Consider the following 27095-nt stretch of genomic DNA (forward strand, 5'->3'; position numbering starts at 1 on the left):
CAGTCCACCTTCTGAGATAGCAGTCCACCTTCTGAGGTAGTAGTCCACCTCCTGAGGTAGTAGTCCACCTCCTGAGGTAGTAGTCCACCTCCTGAGGTAGTAGTCCACCTCCTGAGGTAGTACACTGATGTTGGTCTATCTTACCTCTGTCCATAGTCTATCCGTCCCTCAGCCGCAGAGCAGCGCTCTGATTCAGGGCTGTTGACTCTTCGGTAATGCAGGGTTCGGCCACTAGGGGACTCTGGAGCGCCACGAGCCGCCTCTTCCTCTGCAGCGCCCTGTGACAGGAAGGCATACGCTGCTATAGCAACAGCTTCTTTACTTGGATACCAGCATTTTACTTAGTACATACTAGAATACTGTATAGTACATGCTGGAATACTATTTGGTACAAACTAGAATAATGTATAGTACATACCAGAATACAATTTAGTACAAAGCCAAATACTATTTTGTACATACTAGAATACTGTATAGCACATACTAGAATACTGTATAGTACATACCAGAATACTATTTAGGACATACTAGAATACTGTACAGTACATACTGGAATACTCTATAGTACATACTTTTTAGTGTATACTAGAATACAATTTAGTACAAACTATACTAGAATACGGTATAGCACATTAGCATACTACTTAGTACATACTAGCATAATACAAAGTACATACTAGCATAGTACTTACTAGAATTCTATGTAGTAGATACTAGCAACTTTATCAGAGAGCACAGTATGTTCTGTGACATCACTGACCATATACACCGCGTTCCAAATTATTATACAAATAATATTTTTCTCTGATTTTCCTAAATAGTCGATGCAAATGACAGTATAATTTTCAAGTCATCAACCGTTAAGATATAATTCAAATGTTATTGAACAAACCTCCCAATGATAACAGTATGTTTTCAAAAATAAAAAACTCTAAATGCAGAGTTTCAAAACATCTTATAGGTTGTAAAGAAGTGAAAATGGTCATTTGTTCAATGTGCAGCATTAGAGTCATATTTACTGAAATCAAAAGCTATTTCAATAAAAACATCTTAAGAGGCCAAGTTCCATGTCAACATAGAACCCTTCTTTGATATCACCTTCACTGTTCTTGCCTCCATTGAACTTGTGAGTTTTTGGAGAGTTTCTGTTGAATATCTTTGCAGGATGTCAGAACAGCCTCCCAGAGCTGCAGTTTTGATGCCAACTGCCTCCACCCTCAGATCTTTTGCTTGAGGATGCTCCAAAGGTTCTCAATAGGGTGGAGGTCAGGGGAGGATGGGGGCCACACCATGAGTTTCTCTCCTTTTATGCCCATAGCAGCCAATGACACAGAGGTATTCTTTGCAGCATGAGATGGTGCATTGTCAGGCATGAAGATGGTTTTGCCACGCAAGGCCCGGTTCTTCTTTTTGTACCATGGAAGAAAGTGCTCAGTCACAAACTCTATATACTTTGCTGAGGTCATTTTCACACCTTCAGGGACCCTAAAGGGGCCCACCAGCTCTCTCCCTGTGATTCCGGCCCAAATCATGACTCCGCCACCTCCTTGCTGACGCCGCAGCCTTGTTGGGACATGGTGGCCATCCACCAACCATCCACTACTCCATCCATTTGCACCATCCAGGGTTGCACGGCAGTCATCAGTAAACAAGACTGTTTGAAAATGAGTCTTCATGTATTTCTGGGCCCCCTGCAACCCTTTCTGCTTGTGAGCATTGCTTAGGGGGGCCCAATAGTAGCTTTATGCACAATTGCAAGCCTGTGGAGGATCCTACACCTTGAGGTTGGCTGGACTCCAGAGGCACCAGCGGCTTCAAATACCTGTTTGCTGCTTTGTAACAGCATTCTAGCAGCTGCTCTCTTCATCCCATGAACTTGTGGCAGAAACCTTCCTCATTCTGCCTTTATCTGCACCAACCCGTCTGTGCTGTGAATCAGCCACAAAACTCTTCACAGTACGATGATCACGCTTAAGTTTTTGTGAAATATCTAATGTTTTCATACCTTGTCCAAGGCATTGCACTATTTGAGGCTTTTCGGCAGCAGAGATCCTTTCTCTTTCCCATATTGTTGAAACCTGTGGCTGCTTAATAATGTGGAACGTCCTTCTTAAGTAGTTTTCCTTGAATTGGGCTCACCTGGCAAACTAATTATCACAGGTGTTTGAGATTGATTTCAATGATCCAAGGAGCCCTGAGACACAATACCATCCATGAGTTGAATTGAAAAACAAAACATTAAATGTTTAGGACACTTCATTCCAATTTGCATAATCATTTGGAAGGCGGTGCATGGGCATGGACACCCCTGTTCCTACTTTTCTTTTACTCCTTTTTACTTCCACTCAGTACCTGTTGCTACAGTCCTTCATCATCAACATCAGGAAGTGATGCTGCGTTCAGTGGAACTGGGAAATCTGTATTTCTAGTCTTTCGTCTCCATCTCTTCCGTCTCCGCCTCTTTCGTCTCCGCCTCTTTCGTCTCCGCCTGTTTAATCTCCGTCTCTTTCGTCTCCACCTGTTTAGTCTCCACCTCTTTCGTCTCCGCCTGTTTAGTCTCCGCCTGTTTAGTCTCCGCCTGTTTATTCTCCATTTCTTTCGTCTCCGCCTGTTTATTCTCCATTTCTTTCGTCTGCGCCTGTTTAGTCTCTTTCGTCTCCGTCTCTTTAGTCTCCGCCTGTTTAGTCTCCGCCTGTTTAGTCTCCGCCTGTTTAGTCTCTTTCGTCTCAATCTCTTAAGTCTCCGACTGTTTAGTCTCCGCCTCTTTCTTCTCCGCCCCTTTAGTCACCATTTCTTTCGTCTCCGCCTGTTTAGTCTCTTTCGTCTCTGCCTGTTTAGTCTCCGCCTGTTAAGTCTCCGTCTCTTGTGTCTCCGCCTCTTTCGTCTCCGCCTCTTTCGTCTCCATTTCTTTCGTCTCCGCCTGTTTAGTTTCTTTAGTCTCCGCCTCTTTAGTCTCCGCCTCTTTCGTCTCCGCCTCTTTCGTCTCCGCCTCTTTCGTCTCCATTTCTTTCGTCTCCGCCTGTTTAGTTTCTTTAGTCTCCGCCTCTTTAGTCTCCGCCTCTTTAGTCTCTGCCTCTTTAGTCTCCGCCTCTTTAGTCTCCGCCTCTTTAGTCTCAGCCTCTTTAGTCTCTTTAATCTCCGCCTCTTTAGTCTCCGTCTCCTTCGTCTCCGCCTGTTTAGTCTCCATTTCTTTCGTCTCCGCCTCTTTAGTCTCCGCATGTTTAATCTCCGTCTCCTTCGTTTCCGCCTGTTTAGTCGCCATTTCTTTCGTCTCCGCCTGTTTAGTCTCTTTAGTCTCCGCCTCTTTAATCTCCGCCTTCAGCTAAATGTTCTGCTCATGCTAAAAAAAGTATTTTGACAAAGAGTTGTGTTTAAAAAATCCACTTTGATCACAGATCTGTTATCTCTATTTTTCTGTTTGTCCTGTCCCACCAGTCTCACCTCACTCTCTCTGTCTCTGTCTCTCTAGGTCTCACCTCACTCTCCCTCTCTCTCTAGGTCTCACCTAACTTTCTCTGTCTCTTTAGGTCTCACCTCACTCTCTCTGTCTCTCTAGGTCTCACCTCACTCTCTCTCTCTAGGTCTCACCTCACTCTCTGTCTCTTTAGGTCTCATCTCACTCTCTCTCTAGGTCTCACCTCACTCTGTCTCTCTAGGTCTCACCTCACTCTCTCTCTAGGTCTCACCTCGCTCTCTCTCTAGGGCTCACCTCACTCTCTCTCTAGGTCTCACCTCACTCTCTGTCTCTCTAGGTCTCACCTCACTCTCTCTCTAGGTCTTACCTCACTCTCTCTCTCTCTCTAGGTCTCACCTCATTCTCTCTGTCTCTCTAGGTCTCACCTCACTCTCTCTCTCTCTCTCTAGGTCTCACCTCATTCTCTCTCTCTCTCTCTAGGTCTCACCTCATTCTCTCTCTCTCTCTAGGTCTCACCTCATTCTCTCTCTCTCTCTAGGTCTCACCTCATTCTCTCTCTCTTTAGGTCTCACCTCACTCTCACTCTCTCTCTAGGTCTCACCTCACTCTCTCTCTCTTTAGGTCTCACCTCACCCTCACTCTCTCTCTAGGTCTCACCTCGCTCTCTCTCTAGGGCTCACCTCACTCTCTCTCTAGGTCTCACCTCACTCTCTGTCTCTCTAGGTCTCACCTCACTCTCTCTCTAGGTCTTACCTCACTCTCTCTCTCTCTCTAGGTCTCACCTCATTCTCTCTGTCTCTCTAGGTCTCACCTCACTCTCTCTCTCTCTCTCTAGGTCTCACCTCATTCTCTCTCTCTCTCTCTAGGTCTTACCTCACTCACTCTCTCTCGGTCTCACCTCATTCTCTCTGTCTCTCTAGGTCTCACCTCATTCTCTCTGTCTCTCTAGGTCTCACCTCACCCTCTTCATCTCTCTAGCTCTCTCGAGGTCTTACCTCACTCTCTCTCTCTCTCTAGGTCTCACCTCATTCTCTCTCTCTCTCTCTCTCTCTTTAGGTCTCACTTCATTATCTCTCTCTCTAGGTCTTACCTCACTCTCTCTCTCTCTCTCTCTAGGTCTCACCTCATTCTCTCTCTCTCTCTCTCTCTAGGTCTCACCTCATTCTCTCTCTCTCTCTCTCTCTCTAGGTCTCACCTCATTCTCTCTCTCTCTCTCTCTCTAGGTCTCACCTCATTCTCTCTCTCTCTCTCTCTCTCTAGGTCTCACCTCATTCTCTCTCTCTCTCTCTCTCTAGGTCTCACCTCATTCTCTCTCTCTCTCTCTCTCTCTCTAGGTCTCATCTCATTATCTCTCTCTCTAGGTCTCACCTCACTCTCTCTCTCTCGGTCTCACTTCACTCTCTCTCTCGGTCTCACTTCATCCTCTCTCTCTAGGTCTCACCTCTCTCTCTCTAGGTCTTACCTCTCTCTCTCTCTCTAGGTCTTACCTCACTCCAACTGTCTCTCTCTCTGTAGGTCTTACCTCACTCTCTCTGTCTCTCTCTCTAGGTCTCACCTCACTCTCTCTGTCTCTCTCTCTCGGTCTCACCTCACTCTCTCTGTCTCTCTCTTTCTCTCTCTCCTCACTCTCTCTGTCTCACCTCACTCTCCCTGTCTCACCTCACTCTCCCTGTCTCTCTAGGTCTCACCTCACTTTCCCTGTCTCTCGAGGTCTCACCTCACTCTCCCTGGTTCTCTACTGTCTCACCTCACCCTCCGTATCTCACTTCAGTCTCACCTCACTCTCCCTGGCTCTCTACCCTCTCACCTCACTCTCCCTGGCTCTCTACCATTCTCACCTCACTCTTCCTGTGTCTCTACTGTCTCACCTCACTCTTCCTGTCTCTCTACCGTCTCACCTAACTCTTCCTGTCTCACCTCACTCTCCTTGTCTCTCAACCTGTCTCACCTCACTCTCCTTGTCTCTCAACCTGTCTCACCTTACTGAGGCTGATCCTGAGCTTGTTGCGGTTGAAGTCGGTGTCCTCCCAGGTCTCTCCGCCCTCCACAGGGGGCGCTGCGTCCTGATTGGCTGCCAGGCGTCCGGGCGGGGCTGGGGGGGGTGGGGGAGCGTTCTCCTGGTCACTCAGATGTTCGTCCTGAAGAACATCATCCGTGTTTTCCCTCTGGACGTCTCCAGGAAGTGGAGAGACCACAGCTCTGCAAGACATGGAGCGTCATTGGAACAGAAGGACTGAACTGGACTGAACTGAACAGGACAGAATGACTGAACTGGACTGATCTGGACTGAACTGGACTGATCTGGACTGAACTGGACTGAACTGGACTGATCTGGACTGATCTGGACTGAACTGGACTGAACTGGACTGAACTGGACTGAACTGAACCGGACTGAATTTGACAGAATGACTGAACTCGACTGGACTGAACTCGACTGGACTGAAGGACTGAACTGAACCTGACTAAACTGAATTGGACTAAACTGGACTCGACTGAAATGGACTGAACAGGACAGAATGACTGAACTGGACTAAACTAGACTGGACTGGACAGAAGGACTGAACTGAACTGGACTGAACCGAACCGAACTGGACTGAACTGGACAGAAGGACTGAACTAAACTGGACTGAACTCAACTGGACTGAAGGACTGAACTGAACTGGACTGAACTGGACAGAAGGACTGAACTGAACTGGACTGAACTCGACTGGACTGAAGGACTGAACTGAACTGGACTGAACTGGACAGAAGGACTGAACTGAACTGGACTGAACTCGACTGGACTGAAGGACTGAACTGAACTGGACTGAACTGGACAGAACTGGACTCAACAGGACAGAATGACTGAACTGAACCGGACTGAACTGAATCGGACTGAGGTGGACTGGACTGAAATGGACTGAACAGGACAGAATGACTGAACTGGACTGGACTGAACTGGACAGAAGGAGTGAACTGAACTGGACTGAACCGAACTGGACTGAACTGGACAGAAGGACTGAACTGAACTGGACTGAACTCAACTGGACTGAAGGACTGAACTGAACTGGACAGAAGGACTGAACTGAACTTGACTCGACTGGACTGAAGGACTGAACTGAGCTGAACTGAACTGGACTGAACTGGACAGAAGTCCAGAGCTGAACTGAACTGAACAGAAGAATTGTATTGGACTAGACAGAAGGACTGAACTGGAATAAACTGGACTTGACAGAAGGACTGAACTGGACTGGACTGAACTGGACCGGAAAACTGAACTGGACGACACTGAACTGAACTGGACTGAACTTGGGAGCAGCATGATGTTTTATTTTGTTCTGTTTACTTCTTTTAACTCACTGGTTGAACTGCTGTTCTGCCCAACAACAATGAACTATATTGATGTCAATTTATTCAATCACAGGAAGCGTTGCTAAGGGAAATCAGCTGACTAGTTTTCTAAATAAATATTTTTCAACATTAAACATTAACCTCAGTGGGAGCTGAAGTATATTCATATTTGTCTATATTGTACATATTATAGTATTTATAGAACAAGTATTTACCGAATTTCACCCAGGGGATTAATAGTGGTATGGCCCTGTGTGGTATGGCAGTGATCTGAAATCTAGGAATCAGGAAGGAGGAGGGGTGGAGTTTTACCCCAACATGGCGGCGGTGGGTCGTGTGTTGTGCTGTGGCTGGCAGGGGGTGCTGGTGGACAGCGTGATATCACTTCCTGCTTTCTCCCAGTCGAACGGCTCGTTCTCCGTGATGATTCGCTCCTTCATGCTGTTCTCAAACACCGACATCAGCAGCTGTACAGCACACAATTCGATTATTATTAATTATTATTATTATTATTATTATTATTATTATTTTTATTATTATTATAATTTTATCATATTATTATTATTATTATTATTATCATTATTATTATTTCATATTATTAGTATTTTATCATGTTATTATTATTATTGAATTGGATTATTATTAATTAATCATTTTATTATGATTATTATTATTATTTAATTATATTATTATTATTATTTAATTATATGATTATTTATTATTTGAATTATTGTTATTATTATTATTATTATTATTATTATTATTATCTGGGCCTACAAATATGGTGAGGCAAGGTTTAAAGACATTAAAAAGATAAACCTTATTGTCCAAGATTGGTGTCAATATGTTGATTAATCCATAAAAACATTCTTCAGGACGAAGGACTTCTTTGTCATGCTTGATGGTAAAGCAGTGGCCAGAGGTCGGCGAGGGCGACCGGCATCTCAGGAGTAGATGACTAGCTCACCACTCACCTGGTAGTCTGGTTTGGTGTAGTAGTCCAGTGCCAGGACATGGTCCAGGAAGACATTAAACTCGGAGGGCATGTGCTTGAGCAGCATGCGGTGGTCATAACGCTCCTTGATCTGACCCACTTGTTCCTGGACAAAAACAAACTCTACGTCAGCTCAAATCTCATCAAAAAATGAAAATGAATCACTGAATCGGACTAAATATTACTAGATAATTACATACTAGATATGTAAAAATAAAATTATTTCAATATAATGAAGTCATTATTATCATCATAATGGCTCCCTGTTATATCTGAGCAGGCTTATTGTTTAGAGAACAATGTAAAAGCTTAATTCCTTAACATATGTCTTAAATTTCTGAATTGGTAAACAAGGTATTATTTGAAACAACATTGATGTTATGGTGATGTTACCTTGTCCTTGATCTTTCGCCAAGGAAGCTGGCCAACAGCAAACTCCACCAACATGTAAAACAGGGACCACAGGTCGTCATGACGACCCATTTCCTAGAAATTGAGATAGCACAAAGACAGTCAATAAAATAAAGTCAATACAATTATATACATACATAAGGAAAATGCAATATAAATGTGGAATATGAAATATAAATGTGGAATGTGAAATATAAATATGAAATAAGAAATATTCACATGGAATATGAAAAATAAATATGGAATATGAAATATAAATACGGAATAAGAAATATAAATATGGAATAAGACACCATTAGTGCGACTCACCTTGTTCTTGTGAGCGTTGACCGAGGCATAGCGGACGGTTCCTCTGAATCCTGCCACGGTTCTGGGCTGTGGCAATAAGAACCACTTAGATCAGGTCATATTTAAAACAGCTAATTAAATATGTTTAGAAAGTGCTTATCATATTATCAATAAGACAGGAGACACAGAGTTGTATCTTTACTTAGAAAGTTAAAGCGGAGAGGCAACACAGTACTTTATAACTGGAAATAAAATTCCAGTTAAGTTTGAATCTTTCAATCACACCATTATATAAATATTAGAAAATATTGTTTTGCTTCTAGCCAGAAGAAATCTTGCACAATGATGATGTCATGTCCTAGTGTAGTAGCATACTGCCCCCTGGTGGTGCGGTGAACACACTGCTGTTACTGAAGAGGACCGGGACACTCACATCCCACCATTACCACGGCACCAGGCGGTTACCATGGCACAAGCCGTTACCATGGGAGCAGAGCTGATGGAGATGCATGCACGTCAAAAATCATAAAATCCAAAGGAACTGGAAGAAAAACAAAAACACTTAAACAAATTAAAAAGACAACAAACTGATGAATGGTGATTACAAAAAGACCCCAATACGGACTAAAGGTTTATGAAAAACACATTTAACACAACTTAACATGTTGTACTTCACATGATGCTTTGTGGGGACGGAAGTACTGCAGAATTCTGACGTCAAGGGTGAGGGTTAGGAGAGAATAGAAGCTGAGAGAAAGAGAGAGACAGAAAGAGACTCCAGTACAGGATAGTTTTATAATTATATTTTATAATTATATTCATAATTATATTCTATAAATTATAATTTAGTTGCATTTATGATGTAGGTTTTACTGACCACCATCTTGTCCCAATAGAGTGATTGTGTGGACTTTTGTTTCAAAAGTTTCTAGGGATTTCTACTCAGGAAGCACTGATTTGATTCTATCAGTCAGTGGTGGAAATAGGTGGAGTAGAGCTGAGCTTTCTTCAGGAGAGGTGAAGGTAACGCTCCTGCCTCATTTATCTTGGAAAGCCTCTACATAGCAGAAACCTGGGAAGACCAGAGCACTGCAGAGCTGCTATGAGGACTACAGCATAACAAGGTCCCCATGGAGGACTTACAAGGTCACCATGGAGGACTGACAGGGTCCCCATGGAGGACTAACAGTCACAATGGAGGACTAACAAGGTCACCATGGAGGACTAACAAGTTCACAATGGAGGATTTACAAGGACTTACACGGTTACCATGGATGACTTACAAGGTTACCATGGAGGATTAACAAAGTCATCATGGAGGACTAACAAGGTTACCATGGAGGACTAACAACGTAACCATGGAGGACTAACAACGTAACAATAGAGGATGAAAAAGGACACCGTGGAGGATTAACAATGTCACCATGGAAGACCTACAAGGTTACATGGAGGACTGAGAACTAACAAGGTTACCATGGAGGACTAACAACGTCACCATCGAGGACTAACAACGTAACAATGGAGGATGAACAAGGACACCGTGGAGGACTAACAAGGTTACCATGGAGGACTAACAATGTAACAATGGAGGATGAACAAGGACACCATTAAGGATTTACAATGTCATTATGGAGGACTAACAAGGTTACCATGGAGGATTAACAAGGTCACCATGGAAGACAAACAAAGTCATCATGGAGGACTAACAAGGTCATCATGGAGGACTTACAAGGTTCCCATGAAGGACTAACAAGGTCACCATGTAGGACTAACAAGGTTACCATGGAGGACTAACAAGGTTACCATGGAGGACTACAAAGTCACCATGGAGGACTAACAACGTAACAACGGAGGATGAACAAGGACACCATGGAGGATTAACAATGTCATCATGGAGGACTTACAAGGTTCCCATGGAGGACTAACAAGGTCACCATGTAGGCCTAACAAAGTTACCATGGAAGACTAACAAGTCACCATGGAGGTCTGACAGGGTCACCATGGCAGACTAACAAGATCACCATGGAGGACTAACAAGGTCATGATGGAAAACTAACAAGGTTACCATGGAGGACAAACAAAGTCACCATGGAGGACTAACAAGGTCATCATGGAGGACTGACAAGGTTCCCATGGAGGACTAAAAAGGTCACCATGGTGGACTAACAAGGTCACCATAGAGAACTTACAAGGTCACCATGGGATGTCAATTCTTGATGGAAATGACATCAAGAAAGCCAAGCTGAAATGCAAGACAAACTGGAACAGGATTCCAGCAGCATGAACATCAGACAGGCTTTTTAGAAAGTGAACATTCACAGGGAACTGAACCAAATCCAGCACATCCACACCCACAGACCCAGCCCCATTAGCCAGAGAACACTTTTTATGGCTATTTTACTCAAGGGACTTCTCTGAGGAATGTCTAAAACTGCTAGGGAGCCCACTTTCCCCTGGCCAGACACACGATCTCCCGTTTACAGAGGAGGATGTCCGTCAGCAGCTGACAAGGTGCAAGCCGGGCAAGGACCCAGGTCTAGATGGCATCCCAGGGAGGCTGCATAAGAACTGTGCCATGGAGCTCCCCACTGACCTCTATTCCATCTTCAGTGAGTCCCTACAGACTGCAACTGTCCCTACTCTATGGGAGTCACCACCTCTGCTCACCATGGAAGACTAACAGGGTCACCATGGAGGACTAACAAGGTCACCATGGAGGACTTACAAGGTCACCATGGAAGACTAACAAGTCACCATGGAGGACTAACTGGGTCACCATGAAGGACTAACAAGGCCACCATGGAGGATTATCAAGTCACCATGGAGGACTAACAAGTCACTATGGAGGACTAACTGGGTCACCATGAAAGACTAACAAGGCCACCATGGAGGATTATCAAGTCACCATGGAGGACTAACAAGGTCACTATGGAGGATTAACAGGGTACCATAGAGGAAAAACAAATCACCATGGAGGACTAACCAGGTCACCATAGATGACTAACAAGGATACCATAGAGGACTAACAAGTCACCATGGAGGACTAGCATGGTCACCATGGAGGACTAACAAGGACACCATAGAGGTCTAACAAGGACACCATAGAGGTCTAACAAGTCACCATGGAGGACCAACAAGGTCACTATGGAGGATTAACAAAGTTACCATGGAAGAAAAACAAGTCACCATGGAGGACTAACAAGTCACCATGGAGGACTAACAAGTCACCATGGAGGACTAACAAGTCACCATGGAAGACTAACAAGGACACAATGGAGGACTAACAGGGTCACCATGGCGGACTAACAAGTCACCATGGAGGTCTAACAAGGTCACCATGGAGGTCTAACAAGGACACCATGGAGGACTAACAAGGACACCATGGAGGACTAACAAGTCACCATGGAGGACTAACAAGTCACCATGGAGGACTAACAAGTCACCATCGTGGTCTATGAAGGTCACCATGGAGGACTAACAAGGTTACCATAGAGGACTAACTAGGACACCATGGAAGACTAACAAGGACACCATGAAAGACTAAGAAGGTCACCATGGAGGACTGAGAAGGTCACCATGGAGGACTAAGAAGGTCACCATAGAGGACTAACAAGGTGACCATGGGATGTCAACTTTGATGGAAATGACATCAAGAAAGCCAAGTTGAAATACAGGACAAACTGGAATGGAATCTCAACAGCATGAACATTAGACATTAGACAATTACTTTTCAGAAAGTGTCAACACTTACAGGGAACTGCACCAAATCCACCACATGAACACCCTCAGACCCCGCCTCGTTAACCAGAAAACACTTTTTATGCTTGTTTGACTTTAAGGACTTCTCTGAGTAATGTGTAAAACTGCTAGGGAGCCTACCTTCACCTGGCCAGACACATGATGTCCCCTTTACATCGTCGGCAGGTGACAAGGTGAAAGCCGAGCAAGGACCCAGGTCTAGATGGCATCCCAGGCAGGCTGCTTAAGAACTGTGCTATGGAGCTCCCCCCTGTCCTCTATTCCATCTTCTGTGAGTCCCTTCAGACTGCAACTGTCCCTACTCTATGGGAAACATCCACCATCATTACTGTCCCCCCCAAAAAAACGCCCCTCCGAGCCAAAACACTATAGCACTCATCTCCATCATTATCAAATGCTTTGAGAAACTGGTGTTCCAAATTCCATCCTGCCTGATGTCTGCCCACAACTGGACTCCCACCAGTCTGCTTACAAAGCCAAAAGAGGGACAAGTATGCTGTGGCATGCATCCTCCACACTCTCCTACCTGGACTCCCCTGGCCACTATGCCAGGGTCTTTTTTTCTGACTTTAGCTCCGTGTGCAAAACTATTCAATGGCATCTGATGATCAGTAAACCCTATCATCTCCGGGTAGCCCCTCTCCTCATCCGCTGGATTCATAGTTTCCTCAGCATTATATCCCAAGCCGTCAGGATGGGTTCCACTACAACATCCAACATCCCCATCAACACTGGAGCCCCCCCAAGGCTGTGTTCTGAGTTTCTATACACCTTCCATACCAACCTCCCCTTTCACAAAATACTACAATTTCTCACACGACACGACCATAATCGCCCTATTCAAAGACAGGGACTCAGTCACAGCCTATCAGCACTCCATCTCACATTTCAAGCAGTGGTGCATGGACAGTTATTTACTCCTGAATTTCTCTAAGACTAAGGAACTCAAAATTGACACAACCAATAAACACACCACCCCACTGTTCCATCTTCATCAACCATGAAACGGTTGAGATGGTGGAGATCTTCAAAATGCTTGGAATCATGCTTGACAATAAAATCAACTTCGACCAGCACACCACCAACACCCAAAAACCCTGCCAACATAAGCTCTTCACCATCCGCAAACTCAGGGCACTCCAAGTCAAACCTAACCTCCTGCTCCTCCTGTACACGAGGGTCATAGAGTCCATCCTCCTCTACTGCTCCATCGGCTACTTCACCATGCTCACACACATATACATACACATATACATACACATATACACACACATATATATATATACACACACACACACACACACACACACACACACACACACACACACACACACACACACACACACACACACACACACACACACACACACACACACACACACACACACACACACACATATATATATATATATATATACACATACATACATACATATATACACACACACACACACAGACACACACATATATATATATACACATATACACACACACACACACACACACACATATATATATATACACACACACACACACACACACACATATTTATATATACACATACTGTATATATACATATACTGTATACTGTATATACACAATGTAGCACATCCTGGTCATCCTGGAAGAGGGATTCCTCCTTCTGTGGCCCCTTTTCAAGGTTCCTTCCTTTTTGCCCCCCAGTGGTTTCTGGGAGTTTTTCCTTGTCCGGGTGGGGGTTTGGACTAGGGCGCACTGTTGATTTCTTTACGAATTGTGAAGCGTGTGAAGCCCTTTGAGGCTCTACTGTGATAAAGGGATGTATAAATAAACTTGACGAGGAGACTTAGTCTACCAGGGGCTGTCAGGTGGGGGAGGGATGGATTCAAGGTTTTAAGGGTGTTTTTAGGTTCCATGATTTCCAGAAGAAGAACTGGGAAGGTGTAGCGGAGAACATGTGTGCCAGAATGTCAAAATGGAAATGGCTGCTACTTCAGTTGTCCTATTTTCTATTTTACATTTATGTTTCCTGTACGCACCAAACACCGAGACAAATTCCTTGTACGTGTCAACTTACTTGGCAATAAAGACGATTCTGATTCTCATTCTATTGGGGAGCAATTCTCAAATGGGGGTACTTGTACCCCGAGGGGTACTGCAGGGGGTACACTGAAATTTAAAAAATATTGGTTATATATATATTTTTTAAAACACATACAACGCACATACAGTACATGATTTATGTAAATTTTCTTTTTTTTCTCCCAATGCCAGTGAAGGGGGTACTCAGCTGAAAGAATATCTTAGAGGGGGTCCACAACTAAAAAATGTTTGAGAACCACTGATCTAGGGAAAGGGTCCTAGTTGCGAATCATCCGGTTGCCTCAAAATCAGAATCGGTTTCATTCTCCAGGTACATTTACATATACAAGGAATGAGTTCTGTTGAGGTTTGTGGCATAAACTCCATGTCCTGCAGAGGGCACTAGTGGAGTTCTGGTCTGGTGAGCACACGATCAGAGCTGCCTTTCATCCAGGAAGTAGAGTGAGTGAGTGGACTGAGGAAACACTTTTTAATGAATCCCTGTAACGGGCGTGGCAGATCCTCAAGGCCATCCGTGTACCTGGTGTACACAGACACCATGTATGTGTCATTTTGAAGAACCTCTGTTTTTTAATGACTTTCTAGAGACTTTTTCCTCTGTGAGAACAGCTGGTCCAATTGCCAAGCAAACAGCTTTTCAAGTTTCTTAGAGCTGATGATGTTTCATGTTGAGCTTTTTATTTTTGGACCCAGATCTACAGCCAGAAAGAAACTCAGGGAGGGGAGAGTAAAAGAGTAGAGTAGGGGATGAGAGAGGGGAAAGGAGAGGGCAGGAGAGGAAACTAGAAGGAAGGAGAGGAGAGGGGAAGAGAGGAGAAGAGAAGGAGAACAAGAGTGGCTCAGCTTGATCTTTCCAGTCAGTTTCTATGGCGACTAACCGGTCGAACGTCTCCAGAAGTGTTGGTGTACTGACGAGCAAGGCCGAAGTCCAGCATGAAGCACTTCCTGTAGGTCGAAGGAAGTCGCCCCATTGCAAAGTTAGACTGTAGGAAGAACAGCAAAACAAACAGTTAAAAGAAGTGAGATGATTTAGGAACCCTGTCTAGGAACCCTGCAGAGGAAGGAACCCTGTGATTGAATGAACCCTGCATAGGAACCCTGCAGAGGAAGGAACCCTGCATAAGAACCCTGCGAAGGAACCCTGCAGAGGAACCGTGTGTAGGAATCCTGCAGAGGAACCATGCGTAGAAACTCTGCAAGGCTGCAAGGAATCTTGGTGTCATTATTGATGACCAACTGACATTCTCGGACCATGTTGCCGCCGTCTCCCGGTCCTGCCGCTTCGCACTATTCAACATCCGAAAAGTCAGGCCGTACCTGACCCAATATGCCACTCAACTGCTGGTACAAACCTTGGTGATGTCCCGTCTCGACTACTGCAACGCCCTCTTAACAGGCTTGCCGGCCTGTGCGGTGAGGCCACTGCAGATGATACAGAATGCGGCGGCGCGTCTGGTGTTCAACCAGCCAAAGAGGGCACATGTCCCTCCGCTGCTCATCGAGCTCCACTGGTTACCTGTAGCCGCTCGCATCAAGTTCAAGTCTCTTATGCTGGCCTACAAAGTGATTTCTGGGAATGCTCCCGCCTACTTAAATGCTCTTGTAAGAGCACATGTTGCCCCCCGGATGCTGCGCTCGTCAAATGAGCGTTGCCTGGCTCTGCCGGCCGTACAGCCACGGCAATCCAGGCTATTCTCATTTGTAGTTCCACGTTGGTGGAACGAGCTGCAAAAAATGACCAGAGCAGGGACCTCCCTCTCTGTCTTTAAGAAGCACCTGAAGACCCAGCTCTTCAGTGAGTACCTCCTCTCCTAACCTACAATTACTTAGCACTACCTAGCAGTATTTATTGTTATACTAATGTCTCTGTCGCAATGTAGCTTGAATGTTATTCCCCCTTGTAAGTTGCTTTGGATAAAAGCGTCTGCTAAATGACTAAATGTAATGTAAATGTAAATGTAAACCCTGCGTAGGAAACCTGCGGAGGAACTTGCAGTGGAACGATGCATAGGAACCCTGCAGAGGAACCCTACGGAGGAATCCTGCGTCTGAACCCTGCAGAGGAAGGAACCCTGCATAGGAACCCTGTGGAGGAAGGAATCCTGCATCAGACGGAACCCTGTGTAGGAACCCTGCAGAGGAAGGAACCCTGTGTAGGAACCCTGCAGAGGAACCCTGAGTAGGAACCCTACAGAGGAACCCTGCGGAGGAACCCTGCGGAGGAACTGCGTAGGAACCCTGCGGAGGAACCCTGCGGAGGAACCCTCCGTAAGAACCCTGCGAAGGAGCCTTGCATAGGAATCCTGTGTAGGAACGATGTGGAGGAACCCTGCGGAGGAGATTTAGGGGAAAATATTTCAACGGGAGGACAATGGGAGGGATAGGTAAAATACGGGAGAATCCCGAGAAAAAGGGGAGGGCTGACAGGTATACCTCAGCTATTAGCGCTAGCTTGTACTAAACGGCAAAAGAAACACACAGCAGAATTATTTTTAAAATTCCTTTAAACTTAAACAGTCTTTATTAGTCACGCAACACACCACACTACAACACATGCTTGCACACACACACACACATGCACATGCTTTGATGGTGGCCGGTGAAATGGATTCTCTGCTTTTGACCCATCCTGGCTTGTCCTTCCTCCAGGGGCACAGCCAGGAGCAGTGGGCAGCGTACGTGGACGTGCCCGGGGACCAGGTGATAAGTGTCCATCGCTGGTCAGACCATGATGGGTGCATGTTTTTGGTGGGGGTCCTTACTGACGTGAGGTGGAGGAAACCCCATGTGAGCACGGGGAGAACATGCAAACTCCACACAGAAAGGCTCCTATTTGGGAGACAACCCGCCGGAGCACCGTGCCAACAGCGCCCCAGGCGGGAATCGAACCCAGGACCTTCTTGCTGTGAGGCAGCAGTGCAATGCACTGCACCACCGTGCCACTTACATTTCCATCGTATAATCCCTCCAGTAATTGATGCAGTACTAAGATAGTCTACCAATGGTCGGACCCAGGCCCTTAGGCCCTGTTCCCTCAGCCTCTAGAGCCTCTGTGGGGTCGACCAGTTCCCTGGCTCCTAGGAGCCTGAAAGGATTGGTGCTCCGGGGTGTTGGGACTCTTGTCAGGCCACTCAGACAGGCGCGGTTGGACACCTTGGTAGTCACCAGGGCAAGCTACTGGCTTGGGGTGGCTGGGGTCACGCCCCCTGGGAGTTCTATGCCACCTTGCGGCAGGCCCCTCTAGCCTGCAAACTGATATCTGGTCCGGCTCGCCTGCACAGTACGTTCCAGGGCCTGCTGTGCTGCCTGCCCAAACAGCTGGCCCGGGACCACTGGGAGTGTGCGGAGTGTTTGCCTACAACCCTCCGAAAGAGGGGATTGAGTGAGCCGGACCTGTCGGCAAGCCAGGGTTAGTGTAGACGTGAGCCTGCCAAGCTCCCTCCACATGAAGGCAAAGACCTGCAGTGATGCATTACTGAGGCTCATTGCTGCGGCATCCTCGCCTGACGTCTGTAGCATCTGGGACATGGCAAACATGAGGTGAGACAGGGAGTTCCCAATGCGGCCCATGCAGGCAGCTGGGTCATATGACCTGGTGATAAGTTCATCAGTGATGCGGCACTGTGCCCAAAGGCGATGGGCTTTAGGCCTCAATGCCGTCAGCGGAGACAATCAGTGGGGCTACGGTGGGCTCTACCGTCGGCATGTGAACCAGGCCATAGGCGCTGTCATCCTACATGTCTGCCAAGGCCCTGCTACCACTAGAATGGTGGGAAAGGGACCTGGGGTCTGCCCAACATCTTTGTAGCTCCCCAATGTAGTCTGGAGATGAGGGAACACTACAAGTGGCCGTCTGAAGGGAATGCCTGAAGAATGTACTGGTGGTGGTGGATACAACCGCGGCTTCGTCCAGCCCTAGGTGTGCAAACACCATCCGAATGGCTGACTTCAGGCCCTTCTGATCACTCTCGGAACCAGCCTCTGAGCCACGGTCAGATCCTAAGTTCAATGCAAGGGTGTGGATTAAGGATCCCCCCCCACCTCACCAAACAGGTTGCCGGAGGCAGCGATGGAAACCGCATGCTCCTCCTGGAACCCCCTGGACTGTGGTGGTATAACGGTATAACCCACCGGTCCAGCTGGGATGTCCCCTGGCTGGAGCGAGAGGAGGAGTGACTTGATCAGAATTTTTTTTCAACCTGCGTTTCTTCGTGCTATGCGAGTAGATCTGAACGGAGAGAGTTCCAGGTCCATTGTGGTTAAATAGGGGCCGCACCTGGGCACCGGGGGTCACATGTGACTTTGTTCATATAAAATTCTCGACTGCGCATGCGCAAGTTGGATAAGTCCAGTGTGAAACACTGCTGCTGGTGGTCAGTGAGAATGAAATGATGAACCTACATGATGCCCCTTGAATCACATGCTCACAGCAAACTGACTGGGTTATCTTATTCCACAGTGTGTGTTAGTAGAACCATCCGAGACCCAGATGTGCACAAGCTTCGAACAAGCACTTTTTCATTAGAAGTCTCCTTTGAAGCTGCTCTGAGGGTCTATTTGATACTAACTGATCCTTTTCTGTTTCCGAGTAGAAGATTCTCTCTCTCTCTCTCTCTCTCTCTCTCTCTCTCTCTCTCTCTCTCTCTCTCTCTCTCTCTCTCTCTCTCTCCCCCCCTTCTTCTCTCCCCCCCCCTCTCCCCTTTCTCTCCCTCTCTCCCCCCCTTATCTCCCTCTCCCCCCCCTTCTTCTCTCTCTCTCCCCCTCCCTCTCCCCCTCGCTCTCTCTCCCCCATCCCTCCATCTCTCTCTCTCCCTCCCCTCTTCTCTCTCCCCCTGCCCACCCTCTCTCACCCCCCCTTTCGCTCTCTCTCTCCCTCCCCCTCTGCCCTCTCCCCTTTCTCTCCCTCTCTCTCCCCCCCTTCCTCTCTCTCTCCCCCCTCTCTCTCCCCCCTGAGTGGCTCCAAACTCCTGAGTCATTTAAAAGATGGGTTCATATACAGTACTGTACTCACTACAGGAAAACCCTGAACCTGACACCCTCGTGTCCCACTGGGTGAAGGTGTTTGAGGTTACCGGTTTGATGTCCCGGTGTAGGAAGCCCACGGAGTGAATGGCTTCTATGGACTCCAGGATCTGCTTCCCCAGGCGCAGGGTAGTGCTCATGGTAAAGGTCCCTCTTGGCTGGCTCCGTCTCAGGTCTGCCAGGTTCCGCCCCTGGATACGAAGAGCAGGTCACTTCTGGTACCACATTGGTCCAGATCGACATGAGCAGCGAGCATCCAGGATGGGTTCCAGCAATGTTGCTTGGATTCATTCATTCTGACTAATTGAAGTCACATTATGCTAATGAATTATTACGATTTTCAACAATTTATTGCTTTAAAAAAATACTCTAAATATTAAAGAAGCCACAGAAGCCTGAAAATCAAACGCATAATTGATGACGTTAGGCTGGACTGTTCTCAACTAAATGATCCATTCCATTTGCTTCCCTTGGTAGAGTTTTCTGAAGAAATTGTCACCAAGTTGATGGAAAATGGATCTAGGCTTAACAAAGATTTGGGGAATTTCTAATTATATTTACTTCGAGACACATGTACTCAGCAATACATGAATGACCAAATTAACAGTTCAATCAGACTGAACGACTAAGACCAAACGACCCTCAATGACTAAGACTGAACAACTCAGACCAAACGACTCAGACAGAACTGATTCGGACCGAACAAAAAAAAAAAAATCAGGCCGAACGACCCTGAGTGACTCAGACTAAAGGACTCAGGCTGAACGACTCAGACTGAACAACCCTAAATGACTCAAATTGAACAACTCAGACTGAACCACTCAAACCCAATGGCTCACACCGAATGACTCAAACAGTAGGATTCAGACTGAATGACCCTTACGGACGCAGACCAAACGACTCAGACTGAACCACCCTGAAGGACTCAGACAGAACAGCGCAGACCGAACAACGCAGACCGAGCAACTCAGAAGGACCAACTCAGACCAAACAGCCCTGAACAACTCTGACTCAGACTGAATGACTGAAACCAAACGACTCAGACCAAACAATTCAGATTGAACGACCCTGAATGACACAGACTGAACGACTCAGACTGGAAAAGTCAGACTGAACGACTCAGACCGGAAGACTCAGATTGAAAGACTCAGACTGAACGACTCAGACTGAACAATTCAGACTGAACGAGTCAGACTGAACGAGTCAGACTGAACAAGTCAGACTGAACTACTAAGACCGGACAACTCAAACCAAACAGTTCAGACCGAACAGTTCAGACCGAACGACTCAGATGGAATGACCCTGAATGACTCAGACCGAACGACCCTGAAGTACTCAGATAAATCGATGCAGACCCAACGACACAGAGCGAACCACTCAGACCAAACGACCCTGAACGACTTCGACTGAACGACTCAGACTGAACAAGTCAGATGAACAACTAAGACCGAACAACTCAGACCAAACAACTCAGACCAAAAGACTCAGACCGAACGACTCAGACCGAACGACTCAGACCGAACGACTCAGACCGAACGACTCAGACCGAACGACTAAGACCGGACAACTCAAACCAAACAGTTCAGACCGAACGAAACGGAATGACCCTGAACGACTCTGATTGAACGACCCTGAATTACTCAGACCAAACGACTCAGATGAATGACCCTGAATAAACAAATGACTCAGATCGAACAACCCTGAATGACTCAGACCGAACGACCCAAACAGAACAACTCAGACGGAACTATTTAGAATGAATGACCCTGAATGACTCAGACAAACGATTCTGACTAGACAAGTCAGATTGAACGATTCACATTGAACAACTCAGCCCACCGACTCAGACAGAATGACTCAGACCAAACAACCCTGAATGAGTCAAACGGAATGAGTCAGACCAAACAACATAGACTGAACAAGTCCGACTGAACGACCCTGAACGACTCAGACGAAAGACTCAGACAGAACGACTCCGACCGAACGACTCTGATTGAATGAGTCAGACTGAACGATTCAGAGTGAATGACTCAGTTTGAACAACTCAGACCAAACGACCCTAAATGACTCAGACAGAACCACACAGACTGAATGACTCAGACTGAACAGCTCAGACTGAAAGACTCAGACCAAACGATGCTGAATGACTCAAACAGAATGACTCAGACCGAACAAGTCAGAATGTACAAGGCTTTTTGTCCGACCTCAACAATGTGTTTGTAATCCAGATCGAGGCAGAAGTCATGTGGTCTGAGCCTGACATGAGGGTTTTACAGAGACTCTGATCCAATCAAAAGGGTTCTTCGAGTTAGGTAGGTTAGTGTTAGGTTAAGTAGGTTAGGTTAGGATTAGTTAGGGTTCTTACCTGGAGCTGCATGACAACATAGTTGAACTTGTCGTTTCTACCACAGCCGATGAACTTACAGACATGGTTCTTGCCTGAAAAGATGCAAATGATTTGAGTGAACACAAGTACTGCCACTAAGTAGTAGTGTTGATGTGTCAGTACTGTAACAGTCTAACTAGTAGTGTTGATGTATCAGTAATGTAATGGTCTAACAAGTATTGTTGGTGTGTCAGTACTGTAAAAGTTTAACTAGTATTGCTGATGTGTCAGTACTGTAACAGACTAACTAGTAGTGTTGCTGTGTCAGTACTGTAAAAGTCTAACTAGTAGTGTTGATGTGTCAGTACTGTAACAGACTAACTAGTAGTGTTGGTGTGTCAGTACTGTAAAAGTCTAACTAGTAGTGCTGATGTGTCAGTACTGTAACAGACTAACTAGTAGTGTTGGTTTGTCAGTACTGTAACAGTTTATCTAGTATTGTGAGTTCAGACCAACGGACAAACTGACCCTGTAGCTTTTTAAGGACCGCCACCTCCATCTTGAGCACCTGCTTGGGCTGCTGGGCCGACTCCACCTTCAGCGCCACATTCTCCCTGGTCATCAGGTCCAGAGCCTCGTAGATCTCCCCGAACCCCCCCCCCCCAATCTTCTTCAGCTGGTGGAGAAAATCAGAAAGAGCAGTTAGTGAGGACATGCCCAACAAGGCCAGGGGTTGGTGGACCAATCAGGTAGAGGGGGTGGAGTCCACCACAAAATGTCTGGACTGCTCTGTGCAATTCATGAGTTTTTAATATTAGTTTTAGACTTCCAGTCTGTTCTACCATGTTCTAGCACCATGATTTCCACCATGTTCTACCACCTTAGTTTCTACCATGTTCTACCACCATAACTTCCACCATGTTCTACCACCATGAGTTCCACCATGTTCAACCACCTTCATTTTTTACCATGTTCTACCACCATAACGTCCACCATGTTCTCCCACCATTACTTCTACCACAATAAGTTCCACCATGTTCTACCACCATAACCTTTACCATGTTCTACCACCATAACTTCTACTATGTTCTACCACCATAACGTCCACCATGTTCTACCACCATACGTTCCACCATGTACTACCAACATAACTTCTACCATGTTCTACCACCTTAATTTCTACCATGTTCTACCACCATAACGTCCACCATGTTCTACCACCATGAGTTCCACCATGTTCTACCACCATAACTTCTACCATGTTCCAAGAGTTTTCTACCGTGTTCTACCACCGTAACTTCTACCATGTTCATCCACCACCAAGAAGTCTGATCACCGGACAGAGAAGAAGTCTAATCACCTGATTCTAGTTACAAAGTACACATCCAGACTCAGAACCTTCTAGTTAAAAGTACACATCCAGACCGAGGACCTTCTAGTTACAAAGTACACATCCAGACCCAGAACCATCTAGATACAAAGTACGCATCCAGACTCAAAACCTTCTAGGTAAAAAGTACACTTCAAAACCCAGGACCTTTCAGTGACAATGTACATATCCAGATTCAGAACCTTCTAGTTACAAAGTACACATCCAGACCCAGAACCTTCTAGTTACAAAGTACACATCCAGACTCAGAACCATCTAGTTACAAAGTACACTTCAAAACCCAGGACCTTTCAGTGACAAAGGACACATCCAGACTCAGAACATTCTAGTAACAAGGTACAGATCCAGACTCAAAACCTTCCAGTTACAAAGTACACATCCAGACTCAGAACCTTCTAATTACAAAATACACATCCAGACTCAGAACCTTCTAGTTACAAAATACACGTCAAGATCAGAACATTCTAGTTACAAATTACACATCCAAACTAGAAACATTCTAGTCTCAAAGAACACATCCAGACACAGAACCTTCTAGTTACAAAGTATACATCCAGACACAGAACCTTCTAGTTACAAATTACACATCCAGACTCAGAACCATCTAGTTACAAAGTACACACCCAGACTCAGAACCTTCAAGGTAAAAAGTGCACATCAAAACCCAGGACCTTTCAGTGACAAAGGACACATGCAGACTCAGAACATTCTAGTAACAAGGTACAGATCCAGACTCAAAACCTTCCAGTTACAAAGTACACATCCAGACTCAGAACCTTCTAATTACAAAATACACATGCAGACTCAGAACCTTCTAGTTACAAAGTACACATCCAGACTCAGCACCTTCTAGTTACAAAATACACATCAAGACTCAGAACATTCTAGTTACAAATTACACATCCAAACTAGAAACATTCTAGTCTCAAAGTACACATCCAGACACAGAACCTTCTAGTTACAAATTACACATCCAGACACAGAATCTTCTAGTTAAAAAGTACCCATCCAGACCGAGAACCTTCTAATTACAAAATACACATCCAGACTCAGAACCTTCTAGTTACAAAGTACACATCCAGACTCAGAACCTTCTAGTTACAAAGTACACATTCAGACTCAGAAACTTCAAGTAACAAACTACACATCCAGACTCAGAACCTTCAAGTTACAAAGTACACATCCAGACTGAGAACCTTCTAGTTACAAAGTACAGATCCAGACTCAGAACCTTCTAGTTATAAATTACACATCCAGACTCAGAATCATAAAGTTACAAAGTGCACATGCAGACTCAGAACCTTCTAGTTACAAAGTACAGAGCCAGACTCAGAAACTTCTAGTTACAAAGTACACATCCAGAATCAGAACCTTCTAGTTACAAAGTACAGATCCAGACTCAGAACCTTCTATTAAAAGTACACATCCATACTCAGAATCGTCAAGTTACAAAGTACACATCCAGATTGAGAACCTTCTAGTTAAAAATTACACATGCAGACTCAGAACCTTCTAGTTACAAAGTAAACATCCAGACTCAGAACCTTCTTGTTGCAAAGTACACATCCAGACTCAGAACATTCTAGTTACAAAGTACACATCCAGACTCAGAACCTTCTAGTTACAAATTACACATCCAGACACAGAATCTTCTAGTTAAAAAGTACCTATCCAGACCGAGAACCTTCTAATTACAAAATACACATCCAGACTCAGAACCTTCTAGTTACAAAGTACACATCCAGACTCAGAACCTTCTAGTTACAAAGTACACATTCAGACTCAGAAACTTCAAGTAACAAAGTACACATCCAGACTCAGAACCTTCAAGTTACAAAGTACACATCCAGACTGAGAACCTTCTAGTTACAAAGTACAGATCCAGACTCAGAACCTTCTAGTTATAAATTACACATCCAGACTCAGAATCATCAAGTTACAAAGTGCACATGCAGACTCAGAACCTTCTAGTTACAAAGTACACATTCAGACTCAGAAACTTCAAGTAACAAAGTACACATCCAGACTCAGAACCTTCAAGTTACAAAGTACACATCCAGACTGAGAACCTTCTAGTTACAAAGTACAGATCCAGACTCAGAACCTTCTAGTTATAAATTACACATCCAGACTCAGAATCATCAAGTTACAAAGTGCACATGCAGACTCAGAACCTTCTAGTTACAAAGTACAGAGCCAGACTCAGAACCTTCTATTAAAAGTACACATCCAGACTCAGAATCCTCAAGTTACAAAGTACACATCCAGATTGAGAACCTTCTAGTTAAAAATTACACATGCAGACTCAGAACCTTCTAGTTACAAAGTAAACATCCAGACTCAGAACCTTCTTGTTGCAAAGTACACATCCAGACTCAGAACATTCTAGTTACAAAGTACACATCCAGACTCAGAACCTTCTAGTTACAAAGTACACATCCAGACTCAGAACCTTCTAGTTACAAAGTACACATCCAGACTCAGAACCTTCTAGTTACAAAATACACATCCAGACTCAGAACCTCTTGGTTACAAAGTACACACCTAGACTCAGAACCTTCTAGTTACAAAATACACACCCAGACTCAGAACCTTCTAGTTACAAAGTACAGATCCAGACTCAGAACCTTCTATTAAAAGTACACATCCAGACTCAGAATCATCAAGTTACAAAGTACACATCCAGATTGAGAACCTTCTAGTTACAAAGTACACATCCAGACACAGAACCATCTAGTTACAAATTACACATCCAGACACAGAATCTTCTAGTTAAAAAGTACCCATCCCAACTCAGAACCTTCTAGTTACAAAATACACATCCAGACTCAGAACCTTCTATTAAAAGTACACATCCAGACTCAGAATCATCAAGTTACAAAGTACACATCCAGATTGAGAACCTTCTAGTTACAAATTACACATCCAGACTCAGAATCATCAAGTTACAAGTACACATCCAGACTCAGAACATTCTAGTTACGAAGTACACATCCAGACTCAGAACCTTCTAGTTACAAAGTACAATTCCAGACTCAGAACCTTCTAGTTATATAGTACACATCCAGACTCAGAACATTCTCGTTTCAAAGTATACATCCAGACTCACCACCTTCCAGCGGTCCTTGACCATGCAGTTGGGGGGCAAGATGTCCGCCTGCTCTGAGCCCCCGTTCATGTTGGCTTGATCCTGAAGTCCAGGGACTAGACACTGCATCTGCCAGCCGGACAGCACGCGTGCAGCTCCCAGTCTGAAGGAGCCATTTATCTGGAGAGAGAAACCACAGTCAGCTACTGGGACACTGGGATCCCCCCAGTACAACCAGTCTGCTACTGGCAACACTGAGAGCCCCCCAGTACAACCAGTCTGCTACTGGAATACTAGGAGCCCCCCAGGTCAACCAGTCTGCTACTGGGGACACTGGGAGCCCCCCAGTACAACCAGCCTGTAGTGGGAACACTGGGAGCCCCCCAGTACAACCAGTCTGTACTGGGAACACTGGAAGCCCCCGTGTATGACCAGTCTGCAACTGGGAACACTGGGAGCCCCCCAGTACAACCAATTTGTTACTGGGAACACTGGGAGACTTGGAGCCCCTGGAACACTTGGAGCCCCTGGAACACTTGGAGCCCCCCAGTACACCAGTCTGCTACTCGGAAAACGGAGAGCCCCTCAGTACAACCAGTCTGCTACTGGAATATTGGGAGCCCCCCAGTTCAACCAGTCTGCTACTGGGGACACTGGGAGCCTCCCAGTACAACCAGTCTGTTACCAGGAACACTGGGAGCCTCCCAGTACGACCAGTCTACTACTGGGAACACTGGGAGCCCCCCAGTACAACCAGTCCATACTGGGAACACTGGGAGCCCCCCAGTACAACCAGTCTGTTACCGGGAACACTGGGAGCCCCCCAGTGCGATCAGTCTGCAACTGGGAATACTGGGAGCCTCCCAGTACAACCTGTCTGTACTGGGAACACTGGGAGCCCCCCAGTACAACCAGTCTGCTACTGGGAACACTAGGAGCCTCCCAGTAAAACCAGTCTGCTACTTGGAACACTGGGAGCCCCCCTGTACA

The 27095-nt window shown here is 45.7% G+C and overlaps 1 protein-coding gene across 1 annotated transcript in view; it reads right to left on the bottom strand.

The window, feature by feature from the left end:
• ttbk1a (tau tubulin kinase 1a) overlaps positions 1-26249 on the bottom strand; it is a 43438-nt gene extending 17189 nt beyond the window's left edge. The window contains exons 1-11 of the mRNA XM_079999601.1: positions 26127-26249; positions 22156-22303; positions 21667-21740; positions 19352-19492; positions 15158-15262; positions 8460-8525; positions 8133-8225; positions 7720-7845; positions 7058-7212; positions 5395-5614; positions 145-278 (exon numbers count right to left, since the gene is read on the bottom strand). Coding sequence (XP_079855727.1) covers positions 145-278; positions 5395-5614; positions 7058-7212; positions 7720-7845; positions 8133-8225; positions 8460-8525; positions 15158-15262; positions 19352-19492; positions 21667-21740; positions 22156-22303; positions 26127-26234 — 1370 coding nt within the window. The 5' untranslated portion in view covers positions 26235-26249. The remainder of the gene's footprint in view (positions 1-144; positions 279-5394; positions 5615-7057; positions 7213-7719; positions 7846-8132; positions 8226-8459; positions 8526-15157; positions 15263-19351; positions 19493-21666; positions 21741-22155; positions 22304-26126) is intronic.
• Between the last annotated feature and the right edge of the window lie 846 nt (positions 26250-27095).

This window comes from Zeus faber (assembly GCF_960531495.2).
Source record: "Zeus faber genome assembly, chromosome: 4".
In the NCBI taxonomy this organism is placed as follows: domain Eukaryota; kingdom Metazoa; phylum Chordata; class Actinopteri; order Zeiformes; family Zeidae; genus Zeus; species Zeus faber.